Raw genomic sequence first — 13625 nt, forward strand, 5'->3', positions numbered from 1 at the left:
ATGAGTCTTGACTCATTCTATGGTGAGCTTGATCCTGGAGCTGGGAACATGGATATGCAATTCCTGGCTTAAGCCGGTCCGTCTTCGGAATGGGGGTGGTATGGGTCAGTGCTTGTAGGAGGGTCCGTAAGTGTAGTGGCCCAAATCGGGGTTGTTGCCCTGAGCGGGGCCGGCGCCGGGGCCGGGGGCGGGGGCGTTGCCTTGGTCGTAGCGGTAGCCGGCGTAGGTGCCGAGGCCGCCGTCCTCGACGATGTCGCTGGAGCTGTCGTGGTCGTAGCCGGAGCCGCCGCCCCAGCCCACCCCGGAGGACTCCACCGGCGCCAGCTTCCCCCCGTGGTACCCGTGCGCCTTCACCGCGTGCTTCTGCCGCAGCATCATCACGAACTGCGCCACCTGGAACCCAACAAAACCATCGTCACAACACACAAACCATCAATGTCCGTACATCCCAGATATCTAGGTCATTGTCAGGGACTGATTTCTGCCTTCTTAAGGAAAAACGCCGTATGAACATTTGAGAGCTCCCAAAAAATTTCCTCCGATAAAATGTTTATGTTTAAGGAAAGTAATGCACTGAAAAAATAGTTCTGTTCACAGGGCTCCTGCACTTCTTTTGTAACAGTCACAGAAGCTTCCGTTCTGAGGACAGAGTACTCTGTTCCCACGACTGAAGTTCTGTTCTCACGCAACAGAAAAATTCTGTAAGAGTAACAAAGAAAGCTGCAGGAGCCCTGTGAATAGAAGGTTCTGTCGTCAGCACCATCTTTTTTTTCTGTGTGAGCTTATTTGAATGACATCGTGCATGATATCAGGTCCAAGCAGTTGGTCTGGTATGGACATGTGCGGAGGATGGTAGACGATCAGTTGCCCAAGCGGGTTTTCGATTAAGTTCCTCCCGGAAGGCGACGGCGTGGACGTCCTGTGAAAGGTTGGAAACAAGGAGTGGAGGAGGAGATCAGAGGGTGCCAATTGCCTGATGGTCTCTGGGGGGATAGGGGGCAATGGCAATTGGGCGTCGCAGAGCGCGAGGCTGCGCTGTGGAAGCGGCTTTGTGTATGTATGAACTTTTTTCCTTGAAATTTTAAGGATCATTAGAGGAAATTTCCAAGTAAATTATCTGTGAAATAGGAGGGGAAATGTTCATAAGTTTAACTAGAAATTCTTGTTTTATTAAAGGAAATTTGGCTACGTCTGAAGGTTCATACGGCGTTCTTCCTTAGCGAGGCAGCGTCACCCTGGTAAAAATTGGCGATAAGAGCTGCGTTTCAAAATACCATAGGAATTCTTATAGCCGGCTAAAGAAGGCTACAGAAAATCATATAGCTGGATGTAGAATGCGGAGAAAATCATACAGCCGGGCTACACGAAGCGATAAAAAATTATGCAGCCGGGCTATAGTTCCTATCGCCGAGCTTTACACTTTATCGCCTGGCTGTTGCTTTTTCGCCATCGATTATAAAAGGCTATAAGAAATTATGTAGAAATTCGTGTGCCTAGGAAATCATTAAGTTTGATACGGAACCACCTTTATATTTACAAAACACACGTTATATTTTCCTTTAAAACATATTTTTCTCATCAATTAAAATGAGAATAATCCATACAGAGTGTGCAAACATTTCAAAATCATGAGTTGAATGACTCCGCGAGAATAAATATTGGAGCCTAACACAAAGCGGAGCGGCGGCGCACTGGCGCCTACAAACCTAACAGGGATACTTCACGCATTGCGCAACGCGTGAAGTATCCCTGTTAGGTTTGTAGGCGCCAATGCGCGTTCAGCGCTGGCTGCCCGCCCGCCGCCGCGCCGCAGCGTACCGCGGCGCTTGAAGCAACTATTTCACACCAGAGGTATTGCACAGTATCATACGACATTGAAGGCGCTCCAACATATTAGGAATGTCAGGCATCCCTCAGAAGAACGGAGCTTTCCTCGCAAATTAAATCAAGATACTGCGGCCCAAAAAGAGAGCGGTAGTCCAAAAACTCACTAAGTCCTAGCATCCGTAATTAGTAACGTTTAGCATACACTTTATCGCCAGGCTGTTGCTTAATCGCCATCGGCTATAAAAGGCTATAAGAAATTGTGTTGCCGGCTATAGAAGCTATTGGAAATCTTACAGCCGGCTGTAGGTCTATGGTATTTTGGAAGAGAGATTCTATTGCCAATTTTTACCAGGGTTTTTATTGCTGAAAGAGAAAAATTAGTGTTAGTTTTGTTATTCGGGTTAGTGTGTAAATTGACAAGGTGATGTGTGTTAGTGAGCATTCAAATAAATGATTCACATAAAATATTTAACACAAAACTACGAGGAAGCATGCGAAAATACAGAATGAATGCTACTACATAGAACTACAGAAATATTAGTGGTGCAACATAATGTTCAAAGATTATACAGTAGGGGGCCTTGGCCACAGAATTGTTAAACACATAAATAGTTAAAATATGAAGAAAAAATAATAGGATTAATTAGTAGGATTCAAGGGTCATTGACGTTGTGCCCGATCATAAGGACCATTGAAATTGGATGGGAGCGAATCGGTTATGAAACTGCAAAAATGCGGTTCTCGGTTTGTGACACTGCAGATTCCGCACGGCTTTATTTAATTTTTAAATAGGAAAACATTAAACGTCATTTCTTTAAAACTTTCCTGATTTTCCTCTTCTACCGTGAAAAGTATTTTATAAAATTTCTCAGTAACATGTTTGTCCGTTCTCCTTTGATAGAATAAAATAGGAGTGGAGATTTTGAAACACGCCGTAAACGAGATTGGCATCTTTGTAGTTTCACCGTCGATAAATCTCAATTTACGTGAAGTTCCTATTTCCCTCGATATTTTCTTCTGTAAGAGAAAATTAAATTAACAATTTCTATCATTCCTTGGAGACAAAGGCAACATGTCAGTCTCGCTTAAACATATTTTCAGAAGATCTGGTGCCAAAATTTTGTCTGGTCCTTTACACGCCGAAGTTTAGTATCTATACACGGAAATTTTGTAAAAGCACATTTTTCAAGTCTCTCTACGAAATAATTTAAACTTTCACTTTTGGTCCCAATTATACACACATGCTAAAAACATTCGGTGAACACATTTCAATTAGATTTGAGGTTCCACATTCCTTGGAGTAAATTCAATTCAAATCTTTTGATTGTTAACAAAATCACATTTAAAGCGAGTCATGCGAACCCTCTCTCAAAAAAATTAAGTAGAACTGGCGCCCCTGCTAAAAGTGTTACATGAAAAATGGCATGTAAATGGACGATTTACATCAGGTTTGGCATGGAAATAGCCAACTTACATGAGACTGGCATGGAAATCATGACTACTTCCATCCAACAAGCATGTAAATTAAGTATTTAACACGCAACGTGAAAACCATACAGCATGGAAATGAATGGTTCACATGCAAGTTGGATGGAAATGTTTTAGTTTCAACACCGATCGCATCTATATGTATACGAGGTCTGTTAGTTTAGAAACCGGATTTTGGTGATAACTAACCCAATGTGCGTCCGAATTAGGTTTTCTTCAGCTTTCCTGATAGCTGGTAATATACTTAAGAACGCTACGTTCACAAATTTGAAAAATCTTCATTAGCTTCGTTGGTATGTGGGTTGAAGTAAGGCAACCTCATGGGTGTTTTGCGATTTTTATATTTGACCGAACTTGTCTCTCTTTTTTCGGTCTTGCACTACATTTTTCAACCCACAAGGATGATTGGAGTTTCGTCTTCATATCTTAGGCGTACAATCAAGTATTTTCACCGAAAATTATCCTATCCAAAAATGTAGGATCATTGTTAGAACGTTCAAGCAGCTAAAGGGAAATTGACATTTGGTTGGATTTTCGTTCAACGGAGAACAATCAAGGGGCAAGTGTACCTGAAACTTGATGCGTGTCTATATATTCTATCAAAATTGTATGTACAGAGCCCTCAGAAATATTACACTGTTCAGCGAGCTCGAAACGACCATTTTCGAGCACTTTTGCCCGCTTTTCTTCCACGTGACAAATGCCAGTTGCCGTTGATGATCGATTCCCAAGCTCCTCATCTTCGACGAACTCCTGACCAGTTTTGAATCGTTTAAACCACCCAAAACAGTGGAAACAACTTATAAAATGATCTTGGTAAACTCTACTTAGCATACCAAAAGTTTTGGTACAAGGTATACCGAGTTTAAAACAAAAGTTAATGTTGAACCTTTGCTCTATCAGCGATCGCATGATGAAAATCGCAAAACGCACCTGACTTACTCGTATTCAAGATGACACAGAATAAACACTGATCAAAATAAATAAAATCTGTAAACGTAGCGTTCTTAAGTATATTACCAGCTATCAGGAAAGCTCAAGAAAACCTAATTCGGACGCACACTGGGCTAGTTATCACCAAAATCCGGTTTCTAATCTAACAGATCCAAAAGTCCCTTCCACCCCCTCTAACTTTTTACCTAATTGAGATAAAAATTTGAAACTTGGGGGATATTCCTAGGTCAAAGGGAGCTACTTTTTGGCCCCCCTAAAATTTTCAGGGGGGCCCCCCTTGGGGGGGCAACGGCCCCCAACTTGCAATTTTCAAATAGGAAGACCCCCTTTGTGATAGCTCGTTCGAAAGAGCATAAAAAAAGAAAACTTTTCGCGCAAACCCGAAGTCAATATCTCAAACCGTTTCAAAATGGCGGCCGGTTAAAGTTCAAAATGGCCGAAATTTCACACCGGTTATTTTTCGATGGATTTGCGCGAAAATCGGTATGTAGGGGTATTTTGACACGAGAAAAACGAATTTGACGTTAGATTTTCAAAAAAACCGAAATTTCCAAAATGGCCGCCGGTTAAAGTTTAAAATGGCCGAAAATTTTCACCTTGGTTTTTTCCTGATGGATTTGCCTAAAACTTGGAATTTGAGAGTATTTTGGCATAAGATAAACAAATTTGAACTTAGATTTATAAAAAATAAATTTTTGGTCATTTTGAACTTTAACCGGCGGCCATTTTGGAAATTTCGGTTTTTTTGAAAATCTAACGTCAAATTCGTTTTTCTCGTGTCAAAATACCCCTACATACCGATTTTCGCGCAAATCCATCGACAAATAACCGGTGTGAAATTTCGGCCATTTTGAACTTTAACCGGCCGCCATTTTGAAACGGTTTGAGATATTGACTTCGGGTTTGCGCGAAAAGTTTTATTTTTTTATGCTCTTTCGAACGAGCTATCACAAAGGGGGTCTTCCCATTTGAAAATTCAAAGTTGGGGGCCGTTGCCCCCCCCCCCAAGGGGGCCCCCCTGAAAATTTTAGGGGGCCGAAAAGTAGCTCCCGTTGACCTAGGAATATCCCCCAAGTTTCAAATCTTTATCTCAATTAGGTAAAAAGTTAGAGGGGGTGGAAGGGACTTTTGGATCACCCTGTATAATCATTTACTATACTACACGAAATACTAGACTATACTTTTATATTTTACTTACTATACTTTTACATATTAACACTAAGTACTTTAGTTTATCATTCATCTTTGTAAAATCTCTTGTTATCTGTCAAATAAATAATTTCTCTTGACAAAAAAAAAAAAAAAAAAAAAAAAAAAAAAAAAAAAAAAAACGATCGCATGGAAACATAGGTGGTGCCTCCCAATCGCATGGAATAACTGGAAGGCGACAGGCAATGTGGAACTAGCCACTACCTGACGTCATCAAGGTCTGCATGATATTTCCATCACTTTTAAATCAATTTTTCTCCAATTTCCCATGTCAGAAAAAAATTATGAAAAATATTGCGAACTCAGCTCATTAGGCACTTTCAGATTCAATTTTCATTGAATCTAAATTTAAAAATAAAATTCAATAAAAACAAAATTCTAAATCTAAATTCCATATCGACCTATTATGGAAAAATTAACAAAGATGCGGTTAAACCGAAGCATTTATCGGAAAAATCGGAACTGTAGCGTTCGTAAAGCTGGATGACCAGCAGTTGACTCTCACCGATGCAATTAATAAGGTTTGGGCAGGGTGCAACGGGAAGCGATCAAACATGCGAGGAGAATATCGGATCTAAACGCTCGACACTGAATTCTCATTTACTAGGAGTCTTTCAGGGATTTTTTTTTAACCCTAATTTTAACCAAGTAAAATTTTCTTTAATATTGAATTGTGATATTTTAAGAATAAAAAATCGCCAAACCTCTTGATTTCATCGAGGTATATTTTTGTTAAAGCCCCTCACATCAATATACAACAAAATAAACTAGTTGAAGTTGGAATCATACCCCCAGGCCCTCAAATACCGCAAAAACCATCCTTGAAATAAAGAAATCTCCGAGCTTCATTTTATGTGATGGGATCGTGTGAAAATCATAATGGGTAGCTTCCAAGTTGCATCACACCTCGTATACATGCTTAATTAAGAGAATGCAGGATCATGGAAAGTTGGAGCTCTCTACACCTCCACCCCTGTTAAGTTGGTACTTGTAAGCTGGTTGCGTCCGGTTACGGCTGAAGCATTTGAGAACGTAGCCTCTCCCTCTCCGCAGACTGGGTTACACGTGCGAATTACCACGCAGCGCCGGCCACGCCAAGTTGCAATGTTCATCAAAAATTTACAGAGTTTAAAATGAAAATAAAAGAGAAGACCTTAAACGCCGAAGTGGGGCTCTTGTATATGCCAGAAATTCGCGATTTAAGTACTGATTCACACTCAAAATATCGCGAGAAACACGATGGTGCCACTGGTTTTCTCTGCAATGAACTCCGAAGCTCAAAAAAAGCTCTCAAAGTTGAAGCCGTAATGAAGGGGATATCCCACGCTACCCTGAGAGTCCACCTCTGCATCAAGAGAAACTCTCTATGCAAAGATAGGGAGCAAATATATTAACAGGGTTGCCATCTTGTTGGGGTACTTCAAAAATGAAAACAAGGCAATCCTGCTGATATATTAATGTGCTCCCTATCTTTGCATAAAGAGTTTGTCTTGATACAGAGGTGGACTCTCAGGGTAGCGTGGGATAGGCCCTCCATTACGGCTTCAACTTTGGGAGCTTTTGAGTTGATTGCAGAGAAAACCAGTGGCACCATCGTATTCCTCGCAAAATTTTACATAGGAATCAGTGCTCAGATCGCAAATTCCCGACACATGTAGAGACGCAAGAGCTCCATTCACTAATACTCTAAAAAACTTTAAAAAGAAAGAAAGAAAAAATCGGTTATGACTGAGACTTGAGGTAAAAGTGTAGTCAAAAAGTCTATTAATGCGTTGTTACTTTTGCAGACAACTTTGCGGCCTCATTAGTAAATTTTTTCAAGGAGGCTGTGAATCGCACAATTCAAATCATAACTATGCTTACTCCCACCCCTCCAACATCGCGTCCACAGTGTCATAGCAATCGAGGACACTCAAGACGCGATGTTGAAGACAACGCCTGCATGCAACTATTCGACCTCAACGAGTGTCCGTGTTGCATACGCGAAAAATGGAAGGCGCTCCAGTTTTTCTTGCCATCACGCCAGCGCGGGCGCATCGCATATTGTTCGGGATGCTAGTAGAAATACTTATGCGAGGCAATGCGGCACTTTGATTGGCTGCTTGACTCATACTTTTATGAGCCGCCACTGGTTACATCTCTCCGATTAAAATTAACTTAATGAAAAGAAAAACCAACATTAAAATAACTTAAATTTTAAATTGATGTCTATCAATTGAATTTTCGATTAATTACGATAAAAATTTATTTTTAATTGAAATACAATTATAATTTTAGGGTATTTATGATAATAAATGGGCCATATTTGAATCAGTTAGTTCGAAAACACACCAACTCGGTAACTCGAAATTGCTCAATTTTCATAGGAGACGGTCAATTTTTATAAAAGTCATTGAAGTTAGCGCATCTGTTCCAACTTGGACCTTTAAAATGCCTTAAAATGCTTGTATTTCGGCACCAAAAATCTCTTTCTCAGACTAATTTCTTCATATACATGTTCGGTTTCGCGTGTGTCTTGATTCTTTTCATTTTTCCGAGTTGGTGTGTTTTCGTTCTCACTGATTCATTTATGATCCTCCCCCTCATGGACAGTATTTTCTTGCCAAATATCAGAGATTTTTACCTTGCATTTGAAAGAGAGCGCTTGGGCAACAATGTTTGCTCGGCGCAAATTAGTGACCTAACGAGAGCAGGTGGGGTGATTAATTACCTTTGAGAAAAGAGCCACGAATCAATTGTGGGTATTATTTCAAAGGCTGTCTACCTAGCCTTACCCACACCTGATCGTCGGGTCTGACAAAAAAAGCTCAAGTTGGAAGCGTAATTTACTCCCCAGGTGTTTTCCTCTCATACAGAGCACCTTACTTTAAACCTTAAAATTCAGTGCCTCCAAAACCGAGTGTGGCTAGCATCGCATGATGCTCTCTCTTTATACCCCTCAAAAATTTACGGAATAGTTGTTTAAAAAAAGCTGATTAAAAGAGAAAAACGAACTTCAACAAAAGATGTATTCAGCATTCATCATCTGTGCTTTACTTTTTATGATTTTAGGAAAGTTCAAATAAGCGTGAAGGAGTCATACAGTTAAGTTTCCTAGTTACAGGTCTCGTAGGCGACTAGATAAGGTAGAAATTAAAGCGAAATGTTAATTCGGCTACATTTTGCCAAGAAGAACTACTATTTCTGGATTATCTGTAAAAGACCCATTTGCGAGAAAAAAACAAATGACAATTATGCTGTCTCTAAAATTAGCCAGAAATAGTAGTGCCTTATCACAAAGAGCAGTCCCAAAGTATCCTCTCCAAAATATCACGCAAAAAGTTATGCACGCAATGGCAGATTTGTAAATAAACTTTTGATCTAGAAAAAAATATGCACGCTTAAAACTGAGAAACTGGATCACAAACCAAACAAATATCGACGGTGAAACTGCCAAACCACGTATCTCGTTTGCGGTGTTTAAAAATCTACGCTCGCATTTTATTTTTTTGAAGTAGACCGAATCAATATCATTCCTTGAAATTTTCACAGAATTTTCTCCGCACGAAGAGGAAAAATCACAGAAATTTTCAAGACTGGACGTTAAGTAGTTTTTCATTTAAAAAATAAAGTATGACAGGAAGTCTGCGACGTCGCAAACCGAGATACGTGGTTTGGTAGTTTCACCGTCGATATGTAACGTCGTTTGCATTTTTTTCAATTGCCATACCATATTCTCTTTAGGAACTGATGTCCATACTCCTCAGCATAGAAATCAGTGTGTTGTACACAAACAATTTTGGAGAGAAAACATGTAACAGTGTGCTTCAGTTCGTGCCTTATTTAGTACCTCTTCTTCTCAAAGGTATTGTGCAACATTATCGCTTTATGAGTTCCTTTGTAAAGGAACTTTTTGACTGTCAAAGGAGACAAAACCAGCGGCGCTTAGGTTCAAAGACAGTACTAACCAGGTCGCGGTCGAGAAAAGAAGGGACACTAAATGGACCCTTTGTAGCCCTTTCTCCCTGCTTTTACGTTCCTTGGTAATTGAAACATCACCTCCTTACAGACTCGTAAAAGCAGCTGAGCGCGTCCGTGCGTGGGCAAGAAATCTGGAGCGCCTTCAATTTTTATCACGCAACACGCGCGTCCATAGAACACGAATAGTTGCATTCAGGCGCTGTCATCAACTTCGCGCCACATGCTGTATAATATTATACAGTCACTTGGCGCATTTTGCTCTCCTTTTGTCTTTTAATGAAACGCGATGACATAGTTTTCTTTTTATATTTTTGCAGATTTTATTTGGAACTAGTCGTGATTAGCTCGCTTTGCGAGCTGACACGTCTAGCCGGGGAGTGCCCCTGAACCCCAGTTCTACGCTTCGCGACGAACTTGCGACTCGCTCCGCGAGCCGCCACCGCCCCGCACAGTTTTTAACATTGATGAGGAGACAACATCTATGTCTTAATCTTCTTTTTCACCAAGTTTTACAGAAATTGATGTTCTGGGAGTCCGGACCGCGTTTTCGTGCGGGGCCGCCATCTTGGATTTGGAAATGTTGAAAATCTGACCAAAAATGCGAGTTTTCCGTCAAAATACACCTCCTAATGCCGAATTTCACAAAAATCGATGGATCGGAAGCCAAGATAACAACTTAGACCACGATCGCCATTTTTGATTTTTGAATTTTGAAAATCGGACCTAAAATTCTAATTTCCCGTCGAAATACACCTCCTAATACCGAGTTTCACAAAAATCGATCGATATCAGGAAGCGATGTAGCATTTTAGACCACGATCGCCATTTTTGATTATTGAATTTTGAAAATCGGACCTAAAATTCTAATTTCCCGTCGAAATACACCTCCTAATACCGAGTTTCACAAAAATCGATCGATATCAGGAAGCGATGTAGCATTTTAGACCACGATCGCCATTTTTGATTATTGAATTTTGAAAATCGGACCTAAAATTCTAATTTCCCGTCGAAATACACCTCCTAATACCGAGTTTCACAAAAATCGATCGATATCAGGAAGCGATGTAGCATTTTAGACCACGGCCGCCATCTTGAATTTTTGAATTTTGAAAATCTGACCAAACATTCGAGTTTCCCGTCGAAAAGTACCCCCGGATACCGAGTTTCACGAAAATCGATCGAACAGGAGCCGACTTAGCATTTTAGGCCACGGCCGCCATCTTGGATTTTGAGATTTTGAAAATCCGACCAAAAATTCGAGATCCCCGTCGAAAAGTACCCCCGGATACCGAGTTTCACGAAAATCGATCGAACAGGAGCCGACTTAGCATTTTAGGCCACGGCCGCCATCTTGGATTTTGAGATTTTGAAAATCCGACCAAAAATTCGAGATCCCCGTCGAAAAGTACCCCCGGATACCGAGTTTCACGAAAATCGATCGAACAGGAGCCGACTTAGCATTTTAGGCCACGGCCGCCATCTTGGATTTTGAGATTTTGAAAATCCGACCAAAAATTCGAGTTCCCGTCGAAAAGTACCCCCGGATACCGAGTTTCACGAAAATCGATCGAACAGGAGCCGACTTAGCATTTAGGCCACGGCCGCCATCTTGGATTTTGAGATTTTGAAAATCCGACCAAAATTCGAGATCCCCGTTGAAAAATACCCCCGCTTACCAATTTCCTCAAAAATCCGTTGAAAAATACCGCCTAAAACCTTATATTTCGTCTATAAGGCAGTGACGTCACGCAACAGGATTGAACCTGTTCGGCGCGATGCGCGTAAACAACCGCGTATCTCCAATGTAATACTATATGGAGAAACAACTTTTCGCTCTTGCGGGCGTCCTAAGCAGCGGATTTGAGTGGGAATAATTTTAATCAACTCCTCATTACAATAGCTGAGCGTGTACCAATTTTAAAGGAAATCGCTTCGGCCAATTTTTATCTAGGGGGGGCAGAGTGAGTGGGAACAGCAGCTTTATATAGAGTAATAAAATGCTGCGTTCCCTAACACTATATTTACAGTAAGTTGGACCTGGACTCCACTTTGAGCGTTGCAAGAGCAACGATTCGTTTTCTCTGCATGAGGTGCACATTTGAAAATGAAATGAAACTATGAAACTTTAGCGTGAACTATTTCATACGGTTATGTTGACGATGAAACTCCCAAACCACGTATCTCAGTTTGCGACGTTGCAGACTTCCAGTCATTCTTTTTTTTTAAAATGGAGAGCCACCCGATGTAAACTCTTAAAAACTGCCGTGATTTTTCTTCTCACCGCGCAGCGAATTCTGAAATAACCTCGATTCGATTGACCAAATTCGATCAGTCCACGGGTTTATCGATCGATTCACGGTTGTCGATTGATTCACGTTTTTATTTTTCGATGAGTTCATATGGATCGAATCCATTATTCTATGATTTTTGAAAACCGCAAACGAGATAAGTACTTAAGGAGTTTCACCGTGGATGTGCCTTTCAGACATAGAGAAAAAAAGGAGGTGTTTGCATTTCGGGCATCTTGGATGACGTAGGTCGGTACAACGAGCTTATCATCGATTTTCTTGAAAATGGTGTAATATATGGAAAAAAATCATTCTACAAAAAGTGCTTGAAATTATATCATGAGTTGATTTAAGCAAAAAATCGGACATTATGGTCCGTTTTTCATACTTCCGGATTTCGCTGGCCAGGTTGTACCGACCTACGTCACAGGGTAAGCAAACCTCAAGATGCAAATACCTCCTTTTTTTCTCTATGCCTTTGAGATACTCTAAAAAGGCAATAGGATTGGCAGGGCGTGGCGTGGCGCGGTGAGACGGGGTAAGTTGGGTGGATGGTCGTTTTTAAGAGATTGTGTACCAGTTAAGAATAAGAGTTCCAGCCCTGCGACGGTGGGTAAGGGTACTTGTCGTCCGGATGTCCGGTCGGTGGGGGGAATTTCTCGTGGTACTCCACGCTCGCCGGGGGGTGCGGTAAGTGCACCTCCATCTTATGCTTCTGCGCCAGGTACTTCTTCACCGCTAGGATGAACTGTCCGAACTGAAACAATCGTTGTAAACATGTCGATACGTTAACAGGAGGGCTTCCGCTTGGATCCGGCTTCCGTACTTACAACCTCGGCGGGGTTCCATCGCTGGGTTTCCGTAAACTCGTCGACGAGTGGAGATGGAGAGGAGGAAAAACATGATTAACGAGAATTTACATGAGTAACAATGGCGTGGCGTGCTCTGCGATGTATTTGTCGCAGGCAAATAGTCAAAACAGGCATTTTGTCAAATGCCTACGCAAGTAGTCAAATATTCTAACTTAGATTGAAATTCTAATTATTTTCCTAATTTCAGACAAAATAATTCATTGCTCCTGAAAAAAAAAATTCTCAGTAAAAATTTGCACACACAATAGTATTTTAAACAATTTATAGTTCTTGAAGAGACACTGATCTTGAAATTTTCAGGATGTTGTAAAAAATAGAATTTTTGGAATTTCAAAATTTAAAAATATGAGAAGTGATTGAAGAGGAAGAGACAAAACGAGTTCGTAGGTTTGATGAGATGTATTTCCAAAAATAGTGAAAAATCTTAAGTTCTTTGCCATAAATTCACAAAATTTTGTAGACGGTCAAAATTTGACTATCTGCCTAGGCATTTGACAAAATTCCTGATTTCACTATACTATTTGCCTGCGACATTTCGATTGATCTGCCATTTAAACCTAATGGAAGGGATTGATAAACAGGGTGTTCGCAACGAGCACCCTAGTAATCAATCCTTCATCATAGCTGCAAATGGCGAAATATCGATACCTAGTCGATCATTCCTGCCTCGCCACTGTAAATGAGTGCCATAAAAATTAGCAGGATTGCTACCTGTGATAACGATACATTGAAAGAGAGTAGGGATAGAGGGATGAAGAGGTGAAAATCGAGAAGCTCTGACCGCACTTCTTGTGCATAACTTGTAAAAAAAAAATTTTAAAACGAGTAAATTTTACAAAGGGAGGGAATTTTTTTTTAAAGGTGGGAGTAAAAAAACCAGTGGAGAAGTCGTAAATAGTCTAAGTTCAAGAGACAAAAATAAGGGATGTCGCAATAGTGTATTTTTCATCAGAAAATACACTAAAAATTGGGATAGTGAACTGGATTTGTACTTCTTTTTCTTGTAAAAAACATTACACGGTGTTTT

General features: G+C 40.7%; 1 protein-coding gene across 2 annotated transcripts in view; it reads right to left on the bottom strand.

Annotated features, from left to right (window-relative positions):
• The window catches only part of LOC109035464 (uncharacterized), a 45430-nt gene continuing 31805 nt past the window's right edge, over positions 1–13625 (bottom strand). Inside the window, exons 5-6 of one of the 2 annotated variants that reach the window (XM_019049123.2) lie at positions 12304–12483; positions 257–393 (exon numbers count right to left, since the gene is read on the bottom strand). In XM_019049123.2, the coding sequence (XP_018904668.1) occupies positions 12307–12483 (177 nt within the window). In that variant the 3' untranslated portion in view covers positions 257–393; positions 12304–12306. Of the gene's footprint in view, positions 394–12303; positions 12484–13625 lie in introns of both variants that reach the window. The other variant, XM_019049116.2, reaches the window with a different exon arrangement.

Source organism: Bemisia tabaci, chromosome 4, assembly GCF_918797505.1.
Source record: "Bemisia tabaci chromosome 4, PGI_BMITA_v3".
Classification (NCBI taxonomy): Eukaryota; Metazoa; Arthropoda; class Insecta; order Hemiptera; family Aleyrodidae; genus Bemisia; species Bemisia tabaci.